The sequence below is a fragment of the Tiliqua scincoides genome, chromosome 4 (assembly GCF_035046505.1).
Source record: "Tiliqua scincoides isolate rTilSci1 chromosome 4, rTilSci1.hap2, whole genome shotgun sequence".
Classification (NCBI taxonomy): domain Eukaryota; kingdom Metazoa; phylum Chordata; class Lepidosauria; order Squamata; family Scincidae; genus Tiliqua; species Tiliqua scincoides.
In genome coordinates this window covers 50557590-50577536 of record NC_089824.1, presented here as the reverse complement: position 1 = coordinate 50577536, position 19947 = coordinate 50557590, and the positions used below count along the sequence as shown (strand labels likewise).

The following is a 19947-nucleotide window of genomic DNA, read 5'->3' as shown; positions in this document are numbered from 1 at the left end:
AAATTTGCTATGTACAAGTCGGCCTGCATTATCCGTGGTTTAGTACACATTATCCGTGGTTTGGTATAGATTTCTTCCTCTGTGGGTTCCAAACTGGGGGAGGAGGGCCAACCTGTGCAGCTTCCCTGGGCCTCAAAATACCTTAAAAGGGCATAAAAGTGTTACTTTCAGTTTCCCCCCAAGAAACCAGAAGTTACAATTTTTTCCTCTTAGAAGACATTCTGAGGATTGGGAAGGCCGCATGCAGCCTCCTCAGCCCTTAGAACAACCTCCAAGGGGCCCTAATCCACTGATTCAAACGTCCGTGGATTTCAGTATCTGCAGGGGTTGCATGTACAGAACCCTTGCAGATAACAAGGGCCATCTGTATAACCAGAAGGTCTACCACTGTAACAAGTGCACTGTAAAACTATACTAGATTTTAATGTAACATGAACATAAGAACATAAGAACAGCCCCACTGGATCAGGCCATAGGCCCATCTAGTACAGCTTCCTGTATCTCACAGCGGCCTACCAAATGCCCCAGGGAGCACACCAGATAACAAGAGACCTCATCCTGGTGCTCTCCCCTACATCTGGCATTCTGACTTAACCCATTCCTAAAATCAGGAGGTTGCGCATACACATCATGGCTTGTACCCCATAATGGATTTTTCCTCCAGAAACTCGTCCAATCCCCTTTTAAAGGCGTCTAGGCTAGACGCCAGCACCACATCCTGTGGCAAGGAGTTCCACAGACTGACCACGCGCTGAGTAAAGAAATATTTTCTTTTGTCTGTCCTAACCCGCCCAACACTCAATTTTAGTGGATGTCCCCTGGTTCTGGTATTATGTGAGAGTGTAAAGAGCATCTCCCTATCCACTCTGTCCATCCCCTGCATAATTTTGTATGTCTCAATCATGTCCCCCCTCAAGCGTCTCTTTTCTAGGCTGAAGAGGCCCAAACGCCGTAGCCTTTCCTCATAAGGAAGGTGCCCTAGCCCCGTAATCATCTTAGTCGCTCTCTTTTGCACCTTTTCCATTTCCACTATGTCTTTTTTGAGATGCGGCGACCAGAACTGGACACAATACTCCAGGTGTGGCCTTACCATAGATTTGTACAACGGCATTATAATACTAGCCGTTTTGTTCTCAATACCCTTCCTAATGATCCCAAGCATAGAATTGGCCTTCTTCACTGCCGCCGCACATTGGGTCGACACTTTCATCGACCTGTCCACCACCACCCCAAGATCTCTCTCCTGATCTGTCACAGACAGCTCAGAACCCATCAGCCTATATCTAAAGTTTTGATTTTTTGCCCCAATGTGCATGACTTTACACTTACTGACATTGAAGCGCATCTGCCATTTTGCTGCCCATTCTGCCAGTCTGGAGAGATCCTTCTGGAGCTCCTCACAATCACTTCTGGTCTTTACCACTCGGAAAAGTTTGGTGTCGTCTGCAAACTTAGCCACTTCACTGCTCAACCCTGTCTCCAGGTCATTTATGAAGAGGTTGAAAAGCACCGGTCCCAGGACAGATCCTTGGGGCACACCACTTTTCACCTCTCTCCACTGTGAAAATTGCCCATTGACACCCACTCTCTGCTTCCTGGCCTCCAACCAGTTCTCAATCCACGAGAGGACCTGTCCTCTAATTCCCTGACTGTGGAGTTTTTTCAGTAGCCTTTGGTGAGGGACCGTGTCAAACGCCTTCTGAAAGTCCAGATATATAATGTCCAGGGGTTCTCCCGCATCCACATGCCTGTTGACCTTTTCAAAGAATTCTATAAGGTTCGTGAGGCAAGACTTACCCTTACAGAAGCCATGCTGACTCTCCCTCAGCAAGGCCTGTTTGTCTATGTGTTTTGAGATCCTATCTTTGATGAGGCATTCCACCATCTTACCTGGTATGGATGTTAGGCTGACCGGCCTATAGTTTCCCGGGTCCCCCCTCTTTCCCTTTTTAAAAATAGGCGTGACATTTGCTATCCTCCAATCTTCTGGTACCGTGGCCGTTTTGAGGGACAAGTTGCATACCTTAGTCAAGAGATCTGCAACTTCATTCTTCAATTCCTTAATAACCCTTGGGTGTATGCCATCAGGGCCCGGTGACTTATTGATCTTTAATTTATCAATCAGGTCTGAAACATCTTCTCTTTTAACCTCTATCTGACTTAACTCCTCGGTTAGGAGGGGCCGTTCGGGCAGCGGTATCTGCCCGAGGTCTTCTGCCGTGAAGACAGATGCAAAGAACTCATTTAATTTCTCTGCCATCTCTAAGTCTCCTTTTATCTCCCCTTTCCCTCCCTCACCATCCAGAGGGCCAACTGCTTCTCTGGCGGGTTTCCTGCTTCTAACATATTTGAAGAAGCTTTTATTATTCCCCTTAATGTTGCTGGCCATGCGTTCCTCATAGTCTCGCTTGGCCTCCCCTATCACCTTCTTACATTTCTTTTGCCACAGTTTATGTTCCTTTTTATTCTCTTCATTAGGGCAAGACTTCCATTTACGGAAGGAAGCTTCCTTGCCCTTCACAGCCTCTCTAACTTGGCTGGTTAGCCATGCGGGCACTCTCCTGGATTTAGTGGAACCCTTCTTTCTTTGCGGTATACACCTCTGCTGGGCCTCTATTACTGTTGTTTTAAGCAGCCTCCATGCACTCTGGAGAGACTGGACTCTTTTTACCCTCCCTTTCAACCTCCTTCTAACCAGCCTCCTCATTTGAGGGAACATGGTCTAGAGCAGGGCTCTCCAGACCCCAGCCTGCAAGCCAGATCCAGTGCCCTGTCTAATTCCTCCCCTGCATGATCAGAGCTTACCATTCTGCAGGGGAACCTCCTTTTTGCGCTGCCAATCTCACCCGCACTCTGGCCAGCTATATCTGGGTTCTTTGCGGATTTCCAGGCAGACACAGCTGGCTGGAGCACAGTTTGGGGGAGATGGGCAGCAAGGTATGAAGGCTCCCATTCAGAATAAATGCTCCATTCATGCTGGGGAAGTCTCTCCCAGGTGCACAGCTGTCTACAGGAATGCTTCCCAAACTCCTACAAGGGAGTTGTGAGCACTGTAAGTGCGTGCAGAGGAGGGCTATGGCAGCAACATGATCTCCAGGACTGCGCTGCTGCTGGGGGGGAGGGTTTCCAACTTACCTGAGGGATTCCAACTTACCTCTTGGGGGGGTGTGTGGGGAGCACTGCAGATGCTTTTGCAGGGATCCCCAAACCTCCCAAAAACTATTGAAAACCACTTCCTGTTCTCAATCGAAACCTAGTTTTTATTTGTCATCACCAAAAAATAAAAAAATCACACCTCCAGCCATTACTTTTGTTTTTCTGGTCACAGCATAGCTCACCATCATGGGCAAAGCTGCGGTGTCATTATAAGATACAAGTATCTATTACTCCATCCCTAAAGGACTCCGTTTTAACACTTTAGTTTCTAAACGTCCCCCTCTAAGATATGGAAAGACTGTACAGTATTTCAGTCAATTGGAACATTTCACTCAACTGGAGCATATGTAGAATAAAATACTACATCTCTCTCTCTCTCTCTCTCTCTCTCTCTATATATATATATATATATATATATATATAGAGAGAGAGAGAGAGAGAGAGAGAGAGAGAGAGAGAGAGAGAGAAACACTGATCAAATATCAAACGTTTATGAAAAACTATAAATAATTGAAGATTTTAAAAAATAATGTTTCACATTGATTTAAAAAGCTGATCTAGTAATAAAAATTCAGAAAGGATCCCAAGATCAAATTCATACATTTCCTCCTTGAACAAAGATTACACAGATGATCTGCAATTATTCTTCCCCTCACACCCACCCCAAACTATATCCCTTGTAAGGAGTCCATGCAGCTGCATGGACACCTTTGCTGGCTGAACTGCAGCTCACTGACATTTCCAGACACATAGCAACCATGTTAAACATCACTGCTGAACTTCCAACTGTACAGTTTAAAACACCCCTCACTGAAAACGCGCATAACTGAGCCAATTAGAAGGTTACAGAAACTATTTTTCTTTTAAAATATGCAAAAAGAAAACTTACCTGTCCTGCTTTACTATACCTATGGCCAGCCAGTATCATATGAAAGGCAAATTTTCTAACCATGGGACTTTTCATATTTATAAAACAATGTGCCGCTTGCTCCAGCAACAATGCACTCCGAAGATCTGAATCCTATTAAAAACAAAAAGCAATAAGAAAAATATATTAGAATTAGCCAATAAAGACATGATCACAACCCTAAAAATATCACAAAATTTTGAAATCCAAAACTATGGAAAGGTGTATCATACTGAAGCAGCAAGATTGGGAGTTCTCTAAAATCTCTACTAGCCAACATAAAAATTGCATCCAATTTCCACTACAAGCATTTCAATGAACTCACAACTGTGTGCACGCATATATAATGGGTTGCCTTTTTCCTATCATATAAGATTGCAGCCTTAAAATGATTACTCAGTAACCTCTCTCACATACACAAATACACACCTCTGCATTTGAGAAAAGAGAGTGAGTATGCTGAAATTACTAGTTGGTTTTGAACTCTGAGTGATATTGTAGGTTAAAAAAATGATATTATCCTCACATCAAGTCTGACAGAATACACGGCAGAAAACCTATTTCTACGCTTGCAGAAACTATGCAAAACTGGTTCCAATCCAAATATGATAAGAAGCCGCTTTCCATAGATAAGTTATAGTTTCCCCCTCCTCTGGATATAATCACACATTTTTAGGGGTTGCAAAGAGTAGTGTTACTTCTGGGGCTTATTTACCAAAAGTTCAGCAAAGAAAGATTGTACTCCAATGAAGACAGTAATGCTTTGATGACCATCTTAATGTCCAGAACCACATTAATCCACCAATGTGAATAAGTTCTCTTATATTGTTATTTTTAACCAAATTAGGTTGGCATATAAATGAATAATCACACCTTTATTTCAAGACTACCTAACCCTCCAGCTACTCAGGCTGACATTTCTAAGACTCACCATTCCCATCCAAGCGCTCTGCTGCCATTTTTTAACAGAAAAATTAGAAAACAAAAATGTAAGATTTAACATTTTTCAATCAAATGAAAAAAATTTTTAAAGGAACAATGGAGACTGAACACTACAACACTGCTATAACACTCAATCTTTTCAAGATAACACAGGCCTACAAAATTGAGGGTCAGAAAAGCTTTTCCCAAACTTTATGGTTGTTTGATATGAATTTGGGGTGCCGATTCCAAAAATGGCATCCGTTTTGCCCTATCACATCTAGTTTTGGAGATATAGTATAGCTTCATTAGTGAATGGTTCAAGCAGCTTCCTCATGAGGAAGCCATGGTGTAGGTTTCCTCATGAGGAAGCTACTTGAACCATTCACTAATGAGGCTATGCCATGTCTCCAAAACTAGACATGATAGGGCAAAATGGATGCCATTTTTGGAATCGGCACCCCAAATATACCGAGGAATTGGTGTAACGTTTAAGGAAGCAAAATGTGTGTTGGCCTGTGTAATCGACATCATGAATAATTGAAGCAGCATATCCATATATGAATGACTAACAGAATTTTTAGCCTTCACAATGATAGAATGATGGAAAGGCATTCAGATTAATTATACTCTGTTGCTCTATAGCCTCAAAAATTATAATGCCTTCTAGATGTCAAAATAACACAGACTAATACCAAGACACTTATTAAGTAAGTTCATGCAATTTAAACAGATACCAGCTAAAAGGATTAGGACAGATTATTATTTAAATGATTAATAACTATTTACCCTTCCAATCTCTACTGGACAGAAAAATGTTTATAAAATACATTGTTTGATATTTCATTTTTGAATACTTTGACCTTTAAAAGTTACTCAGGATTTTACGAGAAAATGTGAAAACTTCAGCATAGCAAGTCAATTAATTCCTATAATACTTTATAGCAGGGGTGCCCAAACCCCGGCCCTGGGGCCACTGGAGCCCGCACTGGCCTGATGCAACTGTTCTCAGCGTGACAGCCAACTGTTTGACCTCTTGCATGAGGCGTGGGACGAGAGCTTCCTCCACTGCTTGCTGATTCACATCTGTGATGCAGCAGCAGCAGCAAACAAAAGACTGGTCTTGCTTTGTGCAAGGCCTTATATAGGCCCTGAGCTACTACAAGACCTTCATTCATTCATATAAGTTCCATCTCCAATATATTCATTTATGTAAATTTATTCAAATTTGAAATGTAAATTAATTCTTTTTCCAGGCCCCTGGCACAGTGTCAGAGAGATGATGTGGCCATCCTGCCAAAAAGTTTGGACACCCCTGCTTTATACTATGTATGTCCTACCACCATAAGGAACTATATAACTACCATACCATATCTTACTGGAAACTACACTTTTAAATTCCTTATAATTTTTTGTTCTCAGGGAAGACTAACAGGATGCTCTAAATGTAGTTACTCAATTAGTATTTAGGGGCCTGTTTTTGTGGCCATGGTTGGAGTTTCAGGATGCTTCTAAACATGAACAAGTGCAGGGTATGTGCATGAAGCAATGGAGTAGACAGTTTTCTGTAATAGCCACACAAATCATCAGAAGCATTAGGCCATGTGTAATACACGTTTCTTCCAGGAAACAGTCCACCTAGAAAATACTAAAAAAAGGAAGTACCACCAAAGAAAAGTCATTTGAACATACAAGAACAATAAAATCTTTTCTACCTCACTGGTTAAACGTATCAGGAGAGCAGCTGCCTCCGAGTATTTGCTTTGGCTTTTTAATATTTCAGCACTAAGCAGCACACATCTCTCAGCCAGCATCATATTCCTAGAAGACATGAAATGTAAGTCCAGTTACATACATCTTACAAGGCATATTTCACAAGTGGTACCCAAAGCATGTCACACTTTGAACAAAATATTGCTACAGCATTTCCTTTATTAAAAGTGGTCTCATTGTTGGAAAACAGGGCTGGAAAGAAGGCTATCTGGCACTATATGATAGACACCAAACCATTGTCTTGCTATACAGAATTATACCAATTTACTCCATGCAACTACTTGCATAAGATTTAACTAGGTTTCTTATTTGGTAAAATTAAGATACAACTTGAGATATATTGTGGGCATGAATTTATGTCTGTTTGGACAATGAATTTGTTCTTAGGTAGGCTAACAGTAACTTCCAAGCCAACCAGAATAATGTTATTCATAGATACAAACCTCTACAGATTACTCTGTATTTACGAAAGTAGCAGTCATGCATCATCACTGGGCAATGGAAAGCAAAAATATTGAATTGGGCTATTACAGGTCAGTTTCTCAGCAGAAGATAATAACCACCTACTTGCAGATATCCCTATAGGTTTGGATTGCAGTATCCATGTAATGAGCAGGGTACGGTCTAGGTGCTCCTGGCTGAAGGAAAGCAGATACTGCTGCCATTTCCTATGAAACACACATGGTCACTATTAGCAGTATTTTTGGAACACAGGTTACCAATAAAGAATTTACTTGTATACAAGTAAATTCCACACATAAAAAATTACTGTTACAGAGTCAATTTTGTAGTGGGCAGGTTTGTTTTTTTAGCATGTTGTACAACTGAGATGATTCACAGTTACACACTTGACAACAAGAGTTGCAGCATAACAAAAGTCACCAAAAGCACAAGTGCTACAGAGATGGCAATTCAGCAAATGACTTATGCATCTTTGTGCACTCACTTTGAAAACCCTGATTTTAAAAAGTCACCAAAGACTTATTTTAATATGGGTTAGCAACAGCTGCACAGAATATCAAACCAAAGTCACAAGAAAAAAATGCTGCCTATTCCAAAACGCTTACTCCTTTCTGTGACTATGTTGAACCAGTTATTCTTTTAAAAAAAAAGATAATCCTATCAAATACCAACACACTCCAACAATGAACTCTTGGTTCATGCTGTAATGAGGAGGGGGCATGCATACTGACTTAACAGCAATAAACAAAATGCTACAAAGCATGCAAAGATAGTAATTATGTGACCCAGCTAGTATTAGGGAAAGGCAAAAGATGGGGCAAATGCCCACTCTGTCCAAGGGTCGAATCCTATTAAACTTTCCACTGCTGATGCAATTGTGCCAATGGGGCATGAGTTGCATCCTGAGGCAGTCATGGAGACTTCCTCAAGGTAGAGGAATGATTGTTCTCTTGCCAGAGAGATGCATTGTGGTTGCAATGACACTAGAAAGGATAGGATAGGGCCCTGAGGTGGTAGTACACATCCTATATTTCTTTCTTTTTGAGAAGATCACAATACAGTTGTGCCTTGGGGCTTCTGTTACCGGAAACCCCACAGATTCTGTAACCTGCAGATAACACAGGCCTACAAAATTGAGGGCCAGAAGAGTTTTTCCCAAACTTTATGGTGGTGGTGTAGTTTTTCCCAAACTTTAAGCCATGGTGTAGGCTCTCTCATGAGGAAGCTGCATGAACCATTCACTAAAGAGGCTATGCTGTGTCTCCAAAACTAGACGTGATAGGGCAAAACGGATGCCATTTTTGGAATCAGCACCCCAAATATACCCAGGAATTGGTGTAACGTTTAAGGAAGCAAAATGTGTATTGGCCTGTGTAAGCAAATCCAGTCATGTCTCAAGCGTGTTCTGAGGGCCAGAAAGGGCCAAAAATCCTCCTGGGGACCAAAATCCTTCTGATACATTCTGAAGGCCAAAAATAGTCACTTGTTTTCAGCTGAAAACCAGAAGTGAAAATCTCCAGCCCTCAGATCACCCTCCACAAATGACCAGCTGGCTTCGGGGGTAGCCTATGCACATCAAAAATACTATGTCAGGTGTGACTAAACAAATTAAGTTCAAGGATCTGGTATATTTAGTAAATAGTTTTAAAACTTACTTCAACCATCTTGTAAATAAACATTCATTTTTATAAGTGAAAATTCATATTGAGTGGTATCTTAAGGTCTCCTTCCCCCAGAGGAAAAGTTTAAGTTGCAATCCACTATTTCAATTTATAGTTCAGAAGCAATATTTAAGTATGGAATAAACTATGGCATGAATAAATTTCTTTTTTCTGTCTACCAAACTTCATTCAACTTGACAATTCATTAAAGCAAACCCTTGAAAATCCCAACAAACTAAATCAAATCAGTAGCTCGATTCTATCTAGCTACTCCTGCACACTCTTCACTTACTGCTAGCTCTGGATGTCGCAAAGTGTGCTGTAAGGCACTCTGGGGCCAGTGCAGCACCTGCGCCGAGGCCAGTGGTAGTGGGGCTGGGCCTCAGCATTTCATTTATTCTATATAAAAGTAGATCAGTTCAAGGGTACATTTAGTCCCAATGCAGTATTTCCCATGGTAGACAAACAGTTTCTTTTGCAAAGTCCAATAGAAGGGCATGAAGGCAGCAGCTCTCCCTTACTGTTCACCCTGCTCCCTAGCAGAAACTGAATTAGAAGGTTCATATAATTGATATTCAGCTAAAAGAAGCCCATGCAAAGCTGTAGTTAAGAAAGAAAAGGGGCATTAGATACATTTTCAAGAATAAGTCACATTAAGGCACCAACCAGTGCTCCTGCTGCATAAAGCATTGCTTGATCATTCAAAAAGTCTTTCTTTGCTGTATGATAGCAACTATATGCCAGGTCATAGTGCTGCACCAAGAAACATAAATCTGCCATTTTTCTGATCTGAAGCTCTGGAGCTTCTGGAGGATACCTATAAATAAAAAGGGAAGACAATAAATCCTTGAGTTCCAAGGGAAACAGAATCATGTTCATAAGATATACAGCTAATTGTAAGTCTGCACTATACTCTGCCTTTTTGGATCTAAAGGGGCATTTGACTCGATCAGCAGGGATCTTCTGTGGTCCAAATTAGTAGCCTTGGGTATGGATACAAGATTATTCTTCTTAATTGGGAATCTTTATACTGACACCTCCTGTCAAATTAGGTTATCTCCCAATGGGGCCTTGACAGATGTGATGACAAATAAAGGTGTTAAACAAGGTTTTGTGTTGGCCCCCATCCTTTTAAACTTGTTTTTAAACTATTTAGCTCCCTTATTACGTACAATAGACGCCCATCCACCCAAAATTGGTCAATGAGCTCTGCCCATACTACTATACGCAGATGATGTGCTTTTATTAGCATGTACAAAAATTGGTTTAAAACAATAATGACATGTTTAAAATATTTTAAACAAAACAAGTTGATACTTAATTTCGACAAATCAAAAATAGTAGATTTTGGCCGCTCTTGGAAACCGACAACATGGATCTTTGAAGGTCAAGTTATCCAACAAGTAAAAATGTTTAAATATCTAGGAGTCTTGTTTCATTATAGGCATTCATGGACAATACACCGGCAATTAGCAATAAAAAAAAGTAATATTACAGCCCAAGCTATTAGTCTATTCTTTTATTGGGGGAATTTCTTCATTCCTGCAGCGCTCCAGATATTCAACATTAAGGTAGTAGCACAGCTTTTTATATGGAATCCCCATTTGGATTTCTTCCTTCTGCATTACGGTCGAGAGGATTCAGTCTCTTCCTTTATAAAATCTTTGCAGTACCACGATGCATACCGTATGCCGTGTTATGCCTGGAAGCCAGGCAACATAAAGTGGAATCTTTAGCCTGGCTGCGCCTTTTCAAACATTGGCTCAGAATTGGCTTTGCTGCTGCAAAGGATCCTTTATTGAAAAAGATTTTAGAAGACTCCTTTTATTTTCCAGGACTGATCTTACTCAGTAAGAAAGTCCAATCTTTGGGGCTTTCCTTGGGTTTGCTGGACATGATGCAATGGACAATAGCATTTAAGACCCTTCATACCCGGGTATGGGACACTGAAAAATAATAGCTCCTAGCTGATGCCCAAATACCTTCATTTTGGATTACTCTGGGTGGCTGATTTCAGCAGCAATTATTTAACTTTCTTAACGAATCTGCATGAACACTGAGTGTTCTCCCTAGCTAGATTTAATGCCGTTCCCTCAAATGAGATGAAAGCTAGGTTTAATGCTAAACAATCCAAAGCATGTTGTTGTGGCACAGGTTCCTTGGAGACAGTCCTCCATATTCTACTAAGTTGTATCCGCTACTCAGATCTAAGGAGCCATTATTTACTCCCTCTTCTAGTGTCGCTTAATGGATCAGAAATGGACATCGTTAGACAATTACTAACTGGCAGGAATGAGGCTGTATCAATTAATATGGCTAAATTTCTGTACCATGTTTATATAAGAATTGTCTCTGGAAGCTGAGCTTAATCACTGTATGATGTAGATAGTATTCTTGGACCACTATTTGGGTTTCTTTCCTTTCTTTACGCCAATAAAGGTTTTGAAAATTGAATATTCATAAGAACACTACAGTTCAAATCTAGCTATTCCAATGTCCTACTTTCAACAATGACTAGGGTAATGTCTGTGGATATTCAAAGAAAGGCATGGCAGCAATAGCCATCCCTGGTTTGTCCTCAGCACCTATTAATCAGAGGCTTACCACTTCCGTACACAAAATCAATAGCTAATAGTCACTGATGAACTACTCCTCCATTCAGCTTAAGAACCATTTTCTAAGAGTATCAGCCAGTTTCAGATACCATGGTTTAGCATTACCAGCACAAGCTTACAACTCATGCACTCTTGCCTCCTCATTACAATCTGCACAATGAGTTTGATTCAAAACAAATGGTTTCCATACACAGCAAATCCTTGTTTATTTTAACAGGTTCTTAACAGGTTATGAAGAGCTACAATAGGAAACTAAGAATGATGCTAACTGATGCCCTGAACAGGGAAACATATAGAATTTGTAGCAGTCAAATATATTTTAATGATGAATAAATCTACTCACAATAAACCAGAAGTATTCTTCAGCTCATTTATACTTTTTTCTGGAACTTTACTGCCACTAAACCATTTTTTGGTAGCAGAAAACAACGATCGACTCAAACCTTTCCTGGATATCAACTGAAAAATAAGACAGCAATATTTACCCTATAACTGAATTACAAGTTAATTACATTATTTACCCTATAACTGAATTACAAGTTAATTACATTAAGTACAGAAAACTATTGAGAGCAACTTCACACCCATTTCGAGAGATCTTGAAAAATCAAGACTGGAAATTCTATAGTATTTGCATTGTAACTTTTAGAATACAGGAGGGTCTACATATCTGTAGATTTAAGCATCTGTAGATGCCAAGCCCATGACTGGAAGCTGCTGGCACATACTGGAAGTGACTTCCAGTTATGTGCAGAAGGCCTTCTGAGGAGGCTGTGCACAACCCCCAAAGGGATGGGTATACTGGAAGTTACTGCAGTGCCATGCCAGTCCCCCATGGATTTAATTATCTATGGATTATGGATTTCAGTATCCGTGGAGGGAATCCTGGAATAAATCCCCCACAGATACTGAGGGCCCTTTCTATCTATGTCTACAATACCTGAATCCTAGTGCAGGCATAATGTTCCCAGCTCCCTCCTGATCTCTTAATTATGATTAGTAAAGGCTTCCAAACCTTGCCAAGGATGGAGACAGACACTTCCGCTTTTGAATAAACTGCAATCAATTATTTTATATTCAAACTCAGGAAACTGCAGTTTATACTAAATGAGGCTAAAGCTCTGTGCATGGTAAGAGGGAAGCATCCAAGCCCAAGGCTTGCTACAGTTCATTCACAATACCCTAAAGCCCGATTTAAATCAACATACGAACTTAGTCAAATGTTTGTTCGGCATTTCCATTACATTTGAAATCATGCTTTAAGAATGTGATGATGGTGCACAAGTAGCTCAAACATTTTCAGTGCAATCCTATACATGTTCACGCAGATCACCTTGTAATTTCAATGCATTTTCACTTCATACCAAAATAGAAAGTGTGCACTGTACTTCAGTACCAGAACAGTACTTTTAGTAAAGAAAAGTCAATTTTTTTTTTTAGAAAAACCAGTATCAAAAGACCAATAAAAGCCTTTCAACAGTCAGAAAGCAAGTACAAATAGTGGATGGGATCCCAAGTAGAACCTGTAGTGGGGAAGAGGCACCAAAAAAAATTCACTGGGTACACATGAACCCTTGTCTGACCCACTGGACCACAAGTAATACTGCCAACATCAGTGTTATGGCCATAGTCTTTCCAGACTGAAGGCTGCCAACCCAATTTTATTTTAAAGTGCTGCAAAGAGATAATCGTCACTGAGCTGCATAAAATCCTCTGTCTCTGCTGGAGAGAAGGTGGAGTACCTCAAGACATGAGGGATGCAAATATCATCACGCTGTACAAGAACAAAGGCGACAGGGGTGACTGCAACAACTACCATGGCATCTCTCTCCTTATCGTTGTAGGAAAGTTGTTTGCCTGAGTCGCACTAAAGAGGCCCCAGGTACTTGCAAAGAGTGTCTAACCAGAATCACAGTGCGGATTCTGAGCAAACAGGTCCACCACTGATATGGTACTCTCCCTTAGACAACTGCAGGAGAAATGCAGGTAACAACGACAGCCACTCTTTATAGCCTTCATAGATCTCACGAAGGCTTTCGACCTGGTCAGCAGGGGCGGCCTCTTCAAATTCTCCCCAAGATCGGATGTCCACCCAGGCTCCTCAGCATCATCAGATCTTTCCACAAGGACAAGAATGGCACTATTGTCTTCGATGACTCCACATCAGACCCCTTTGACATCCAAAGCGGAGTGAAGCAGGGCTGTGTTCTTGCGCCAACCTTGTTTGGTATTTTCTTCGCTGTCCTGCTAAAGCGTGCTTTTGGAACTGCAACAGAAGGCATCTATCTCCGGACCAGATCAGACGGAAAGCTCTTCAACCTCTCCAGACTGAGAGCAAAGTCCAAAGTTCATAAGAACATAAGAACATAAGAACAGCCCCACTGGATCAGGCCATAGGCCCATCTAGTCCAGCTTCCTGTATCTCACAGCGGCCCACCAAATGCCCCAGGGAGCACACCAGATAACAAGAGACCTCATCCTGGTGTTCTCCCCTACATCTGGCATTCTGACTTAACCCATTCCTAAAATCAGGAGGTTGCGCATACACATCATGGCTTGTACCCCATAATGGATTTTTCCTCCAGAAACTCGTCCAATCCCCTTTTAAAGGCGTCTAGGCTAGACGCCAGCACCACATCCTGTGGCAAGGAGTTCCACAGACCGACCACGCGCTGAGTAAAGAAATATTTTCTTTTGTCTGTCCTAACCCGCCCAACACTCAATTTTAGTGGATGTCCCCTGGTTCTGGTATTATGTGAGAGTGTAAAGAGCATCTCCCTATCCACTCTGTCCATCCCCTGCATAATTTTGTATGTCTCAATCATGTCCCCCCTCAAGCGTCTCTTTTCTAGGCTGAAAAGGCCCAAACGCCGTAGCCTTTCCTCATAAGGAAGGTGCCCCAGCCCCGTAATCATCTTAGTCGCTCTCTTTTGCACCTTTTCCATTTCCACTATGTCTTTTTTGAGATGCGGCGACCAGAACTGGACACAATACTCCAGGTGTGGCCTTACCATAGATTTGTACAACGGCATTATAATACTAACCGTTTTGTTCTCAATACCCTTCCTAATGATCCCAAGCATAGAATTGGCCTTCTTCACTGCCACCGCACATTGGGTCGACACTTTCATCGACCTGTCCACCACCACCCCAAGATCTCTCTCCTGATCTGTCACAGACAGCTCAGAACCCATCAGCCTATATCTAAAGTTTTGATTTTTTGCCCCAATGTGCATGACTTTACACTTACTGACATTGAAGCGCATCTGCCATTTTGCTGCCCATTCTGCCAGTCTGGAGAGATCCTTCTGGAGCTCCTCACAATCACTTCTGGTCTTTACCACTCGGAAAAGTTTGGTGTCATCTGCAAACTTAGCCACTTCACTGCTCAACCCTGTCTCCAGGTTGAGGAGACATGCTGAAATGTCTGCATGACTTCCTCTTTGCCGATGATGCAGCTGTCACTACCCACTCTGCCAAAGATCTCCAGCAGCTCATGGATCGTTTTAGCAAGGCCTGCCAAGTTTTTGGACTGACCATCAGCCTTAAGAAAACACAGGTCATGGTTCAGGATGTGGACTCACTTCCCTGCATTACAATCTCTGCGCATGAACTAGATGTTGTCCATGACTTTGTGTACCTTGGATCAACAATCTCCGACACTCTTTCTCTCAATACCGAGCTAAACAAACGCATCGGTAAAGCAGTTACCAAGTTTTCCAGACTTACAAAGAGAGTCTGGTCCAACAAGAAGCTGACAGAACATACCAAGATCCAGGTCTACAGAGCTTGCATCCTGAGTACACTTCTGTACTGCAGCGAGTCATGGACTCTTCACTCACAACAGGAGAGGAAACTGAACGCTTTCCACATGCGCTGCCTCCGATGCATCCTCAGCATCACCTGGCAGGACAAAGTTCCTAACAACACAGTCCTGGAACAAGCTGGAATCCCTAGCATGTATGCACTGCTGAAACAGAGACGCCTGCGTTGGCTTGGTCATGTTGCGAGAATGGATGATGGCCGGATCCCAAAGGATCTCCTCTATGGAGAACTCATGCAAGGAAAGCGCCCTACAGGTAGACCACAGCTGCGATACAAGGACATCTGCAGGAGGGATCTGAAGGCCTTAGGAATGGACCTCAATAGGTGGGAAACCCTGGCCTCTGAGTGGCCCGCTTGGAGGCAGGCTGTGCAGCATGGCCTTTCCCAGTTTGAAGAGACACTTGGCCAACAGACTGAGGCAAAGAAGGCCCATAGCCAGGGAGACAGACCAGGGACAGACTGCACTTGCTCCCAGTGTGGAAGGGATTGTCAATCCCGAATTGGTCTTTTCACCTACATTAGACGCTGTTCCAGAACCACCATTCAGAGCGCAATACCATAGTCTTTCGAGACTGAAGGTTGCCAACAATATTTTATGTGGGTAATATGGCAAAAATATTGGTTTATTCACCATATTACCACATCTAAAATAAGACATTCCCCCCTGACTTTCATGGCTCCCTCCCAATTCTAAGTGTATTAAAAGGCTACTCATACTTAATCAGGATTCGTCCCGCCTGAACTGAATGGGATTTATACCTAAATAAGCAATCAAAGGATCACATCTGCTACAGAATCCAGGTAACAAGATTTACACTGGAATTTATCTGGAGCTTATTTATCAGCAATGCAAGCAACTATTTTGGCAGCAAAAGACTCACCTGGTCATTGAGTTGCCTGATTGTTTTCTCTATATGTGGCAATAGCCCTCTAAATGTGAATTCTTGTATAAACTGTCGAATTCGATCGTGATCTGTGAGTGTCAAACACGTGCCATGAGGTGTCCCTGTACTGGATTTCTTCGATTCATTCAGTAATGTATTCGATTTTATGTAATCAGTGCCATCAAAACAACTGCTGTCACTCGTATGATCAAACTGCAGCGGGTGAGTCTTAAAGTTATTTGATAAACCATCTTCTGAAAAACAAATTGTATAAAGATTACGCATTAAGAACTATGATAATAGAAATTTCTGTTTCTATGAAACCTTCATTATGAATTTCTAGGCAGAATATTGAAGGTTCTCATCAGGATTAAAACAAAAAGAAAGTCTGACAAGGGCAGAGAAAAGACCTCTTAAGCCCCTAGCTGCTTATAAAGAAGTATTCCAGCAGAAAAGAGGAGGAGTATTGCAAGGTTAAAATCACTACTTGCTGCACTATTCAAGAATATTTCAAGAGAAAAAGAGAAAAAAAATTCTTTTTCACATTCAAGGCTGGCTTTTAGGCACTGGGACAATTTTGTCCAATTGGGCCCTGTGCATGGTGGCAGCCCTGTGCTGCCCTTCTGCCTACTACTGTTTCTGACTGGCCCGAAATTGGGTCACTCTGGAAGCAGCTCCCACCCACCACTGCTTCCAATTGGCCCAAAATTGGTGTCATGCAGGTGGCAGTATGTGCACTTTGCTCTTTCCCTGCCCTCGCAGCTCCCAGTGCCATCCTCTCCCCCTGGAGTTTCGCTCCAGAGCAGGCTGCTGCAGACGAGGCAGCAACAGGCAAGAGTCAAGGAGCACTGCAGGCTGGACACTATACCACTATAGGTACAGGACTCCTATCCACCTGCATCAAAGTAACAATTTTTTCCTTGGTCTGGTTCCATTAAAGACAAGAGATAAAAAAATTAGTAGAGGAGACCTGCAAAATTAGAGAGGGCCCCACAAAAGTATTTCCAATTGGGCCCCACAGCTCCTAAGGCCAGTCCTGTTCACATTTTCCAGAACCATCCCTTCCCATCCTGCAGTGTCATAGAGCAATAAAATGCTCAGCTTTGGGGCTAGTAAACAGTAACCTAAACTAATCTTCTAGCACTGTATAGTAAAGCAGAACAGGCTTGAAGGAGTGGGAAAGGAAACAGACATCCTTCGCCACTTCTGTTTTCCTGAAACTTTCTTGTCCTACAAGGCCTCTGTTTCCAATTGGCTAGAGCCGTCAACCAGTGTTACTCCTCAGTGAGGAAAAGATACATTACAACCATTTGCTGCAGAGCCCATTTACTAATTAATAGGCATGTGGTTTTTAAGCCCACATGCAAGCTTGTAATCTGTGAAACAATCAACTATCAAGGGATTAAAGAGAAATAAGGCCAAACCAAGCAGACAATTACCAATATTATAACAAACTCCAGAAGTAGTAGCAGCAGTTGGGGAGGGTAGTCAGATTCCCTAGTCCAGAGTTTCAGACCTTATATCATAAGACTTCAGGAGCACCTCTCCCTGAATTAACACTCTCCTTCTCTCCAAAAACAAGCAAAACAAAATCTGAAATGGCACTACCTGCCCAGAACCCTATGGTAAGTCCAAAGATAAGCCAGCCACCGTACAAGTGTATCAAAACAACTTCTGCTCCACAGAAGTGCTGAAGCAAAAAAGGGGGACATTACCTCCAGATAGATGTAAACCAGAGGTTCCCAAACTGGTGTGATTGTAGCAATCACACCACTGCTGGGGGCAAAGGGGTTCTTTTTTTATTTACCTGAGGCAGCACCAACCTCCTGGGGGATCCAGGTAACCTGCAGACTCTTCTGCAGGGCTCCCCAAGCCTCCAAACTGCTGAAAATAGTAAATGGAAAAACATGAAGTGGTTTTGTTGGGTTTTTTTAACTATTTTCAGCAGTTTGGAGTCTTAGAGAGCCCTGCAGAGCTGTCCGCCGGCTCCCTGGACCCCACAGGTGAACATCCCTGCCTCAGGTAAGCTTAGAAAAACCTTTTGCCTCTGGCTGCAGTGTGACCATAGTAATTTATTTTATTTACTGTATTTCTACTCCACCATTCTCCCCAAAGGGACTGAAGGTGGAGGTATACGGATCGCGTTGCTGCCCTTACCTCTCCTCCACAGAATCGTACAGCAGTTTCCAGGGGCGAAGGCAGTGACACAATCCGTACACCCCCACTCATCTCTTTGGAGAGAATGGTGGGGTAGAAATTGGGAGAGTTTGGGAGCCACTGATGTAAACTGAGTAAGTTTGGCAGAAGAATATTTTCAAGGTAGTACTGCAGACTACTTGCAACACACCAACGTGCTGTGGCAAACTGGCTGAAAATTACTGCACTGTTCCTTTCAACAATTGCTGCATTTTTTACTTTAGGATATACAGACATTCTGTACCTTACTTTTAAGATAGCAATAATGACCAACAAACAGAATACAACATCATTGTCAGGGTGTCAAGGGTCCCAACCCATATAGGGGAAGGAGCCTATGTAGGGGCTCTAGGATCATGCCCACCTACCTTACTTCCTCAGGTATCTTCCTCTCCCAGGCCTCAGGTCAGAGGAAGGTTTACAGCACCTTACTCCTCAGCTTCAGGGGTTTCTCCAGCCTCACAGGGTTCTGGAGCCTCCTCTTCCAGCTAGACTCCAGCCCTTAGCCTGCCCTTTTTTCATCCCTTTCTTTAAATTCCCCTGGCCTTAGCTGGTTCCCCCTCACTTCCTGGTTCTAATCATCCAGCCTGGTCACCTTATAGGTTCTAAGCCTCCTCTCTTGGGAGACAGGAAAGTTCCTGTGGCTTTTTGCTCCTTGGCCACTCCAGCAGGTGCGCTCTCCTCAACAGGTCAACTGCCAATACAACTGTTGAAGCCTTTCCAGACTCTCCCGGCCTGTAACCTTTGTCCTTTGGGTATGTTGCTCCCTGGGTCAGGTTAAGTCTGGCCTTTAACAATTATCTTTCTGGAAGAGGGAGGATGTGCTGCTCAGCCAGGACCTGTGCTATTACTGCTCCCTGTTAAAGCTTAGCTTTTCTTGAATTATCACCAATGCCGCAGCACAAGCTTCTTAGCAAATCCTTGTGGTACCAGCAATATGTCTATACAGCATTTAAGACTTGCTGTTTCCACCAAAGCCCAAGCATTTCAAGAATATTTCTTACACAACCACATGAAACAGATTGGTATTACCACCATAATATTACAAATGGTGGTTGATTTGCTCATGGCACAGATAATCTGAACGAGAAACTTCCAACTCATACAACATGTTTCTAAGGCCTCACTGCACCAGTTAATGTCGTATCTTGACAAAGGCAGGGAAAATTCACACACAATAACTGTGAGGACCTGCAGTATTCCAGAGATCACTGGCTTTACAAAAAAAATTATAAAAAGAGATATACCTTTGGGATCATTACCTAACCCATCCAGTGGTATAAAGTTATCAGCATTCTTATTTGGAATTACTGTATATGGGCCATCTTCATAAGGCTCCTGTCCAAGTTAAAGAAAAAGAAACAGAAGTTCAGCTGTTAAAAAATACAACATTTAAATGTTTATCATCATAATTTGGTCGTGACATTACATTTGTAGCTCCATTTAAATGCTTATTCAAAAAGTTGTATCTGAACCTCATTAAATTCCTGATGAACGTTGAACTTCAAATATTTATCAGCCCTGATGCAAAGTACTTAAGAGATTGC

General features: G+C 42.2%; 1 protein-coding gene across 5 annotated transcripts in view; it reads right to left on the bottom strand.

The window, feature by feature from the left end:
- The window catches only part of TRAPPC8 (trafficking protein particle complex subunit 8), an 83019-nt gene that overhangs the window by 39894 nt on the left and 23178 nt on the right, over positions 1–19947 (bottom strand). For 3 of the 5 annotated variants that reach the window (XM_066625358.1, XM_066625361.1, XM_066625363.1), the window contains 7 exons: positions 19648–19738; positions 16202–16458; positions 11839–11954; positions 9547–9697; positions 7325–7425; positions 6700–6805; positions 4046–4177 (listed from right to left, as the gene is read on the bottom strand). In XM_066625358.1, coding sequence (XP_066481455.1) covers positions 4046–4177; positions 6700–6805; positions 7325–7425; positions 9547–9697; positions 11839–11954; positions 16202–16458; positions 19648–19738 — 954 coding nt within the window. The remainder of the gene's footprint in view (positions 1–4045; positions 4178–6699; positions 6806–7324; positions 7426–9546; positions 9698–11838; positions 11955–16201; positions 16459–19647; positions 19739–19947) is intronic. The other 2 variants (XM_066625359.1, XM_066625362.1) reach the window with 1 other exon arrangement.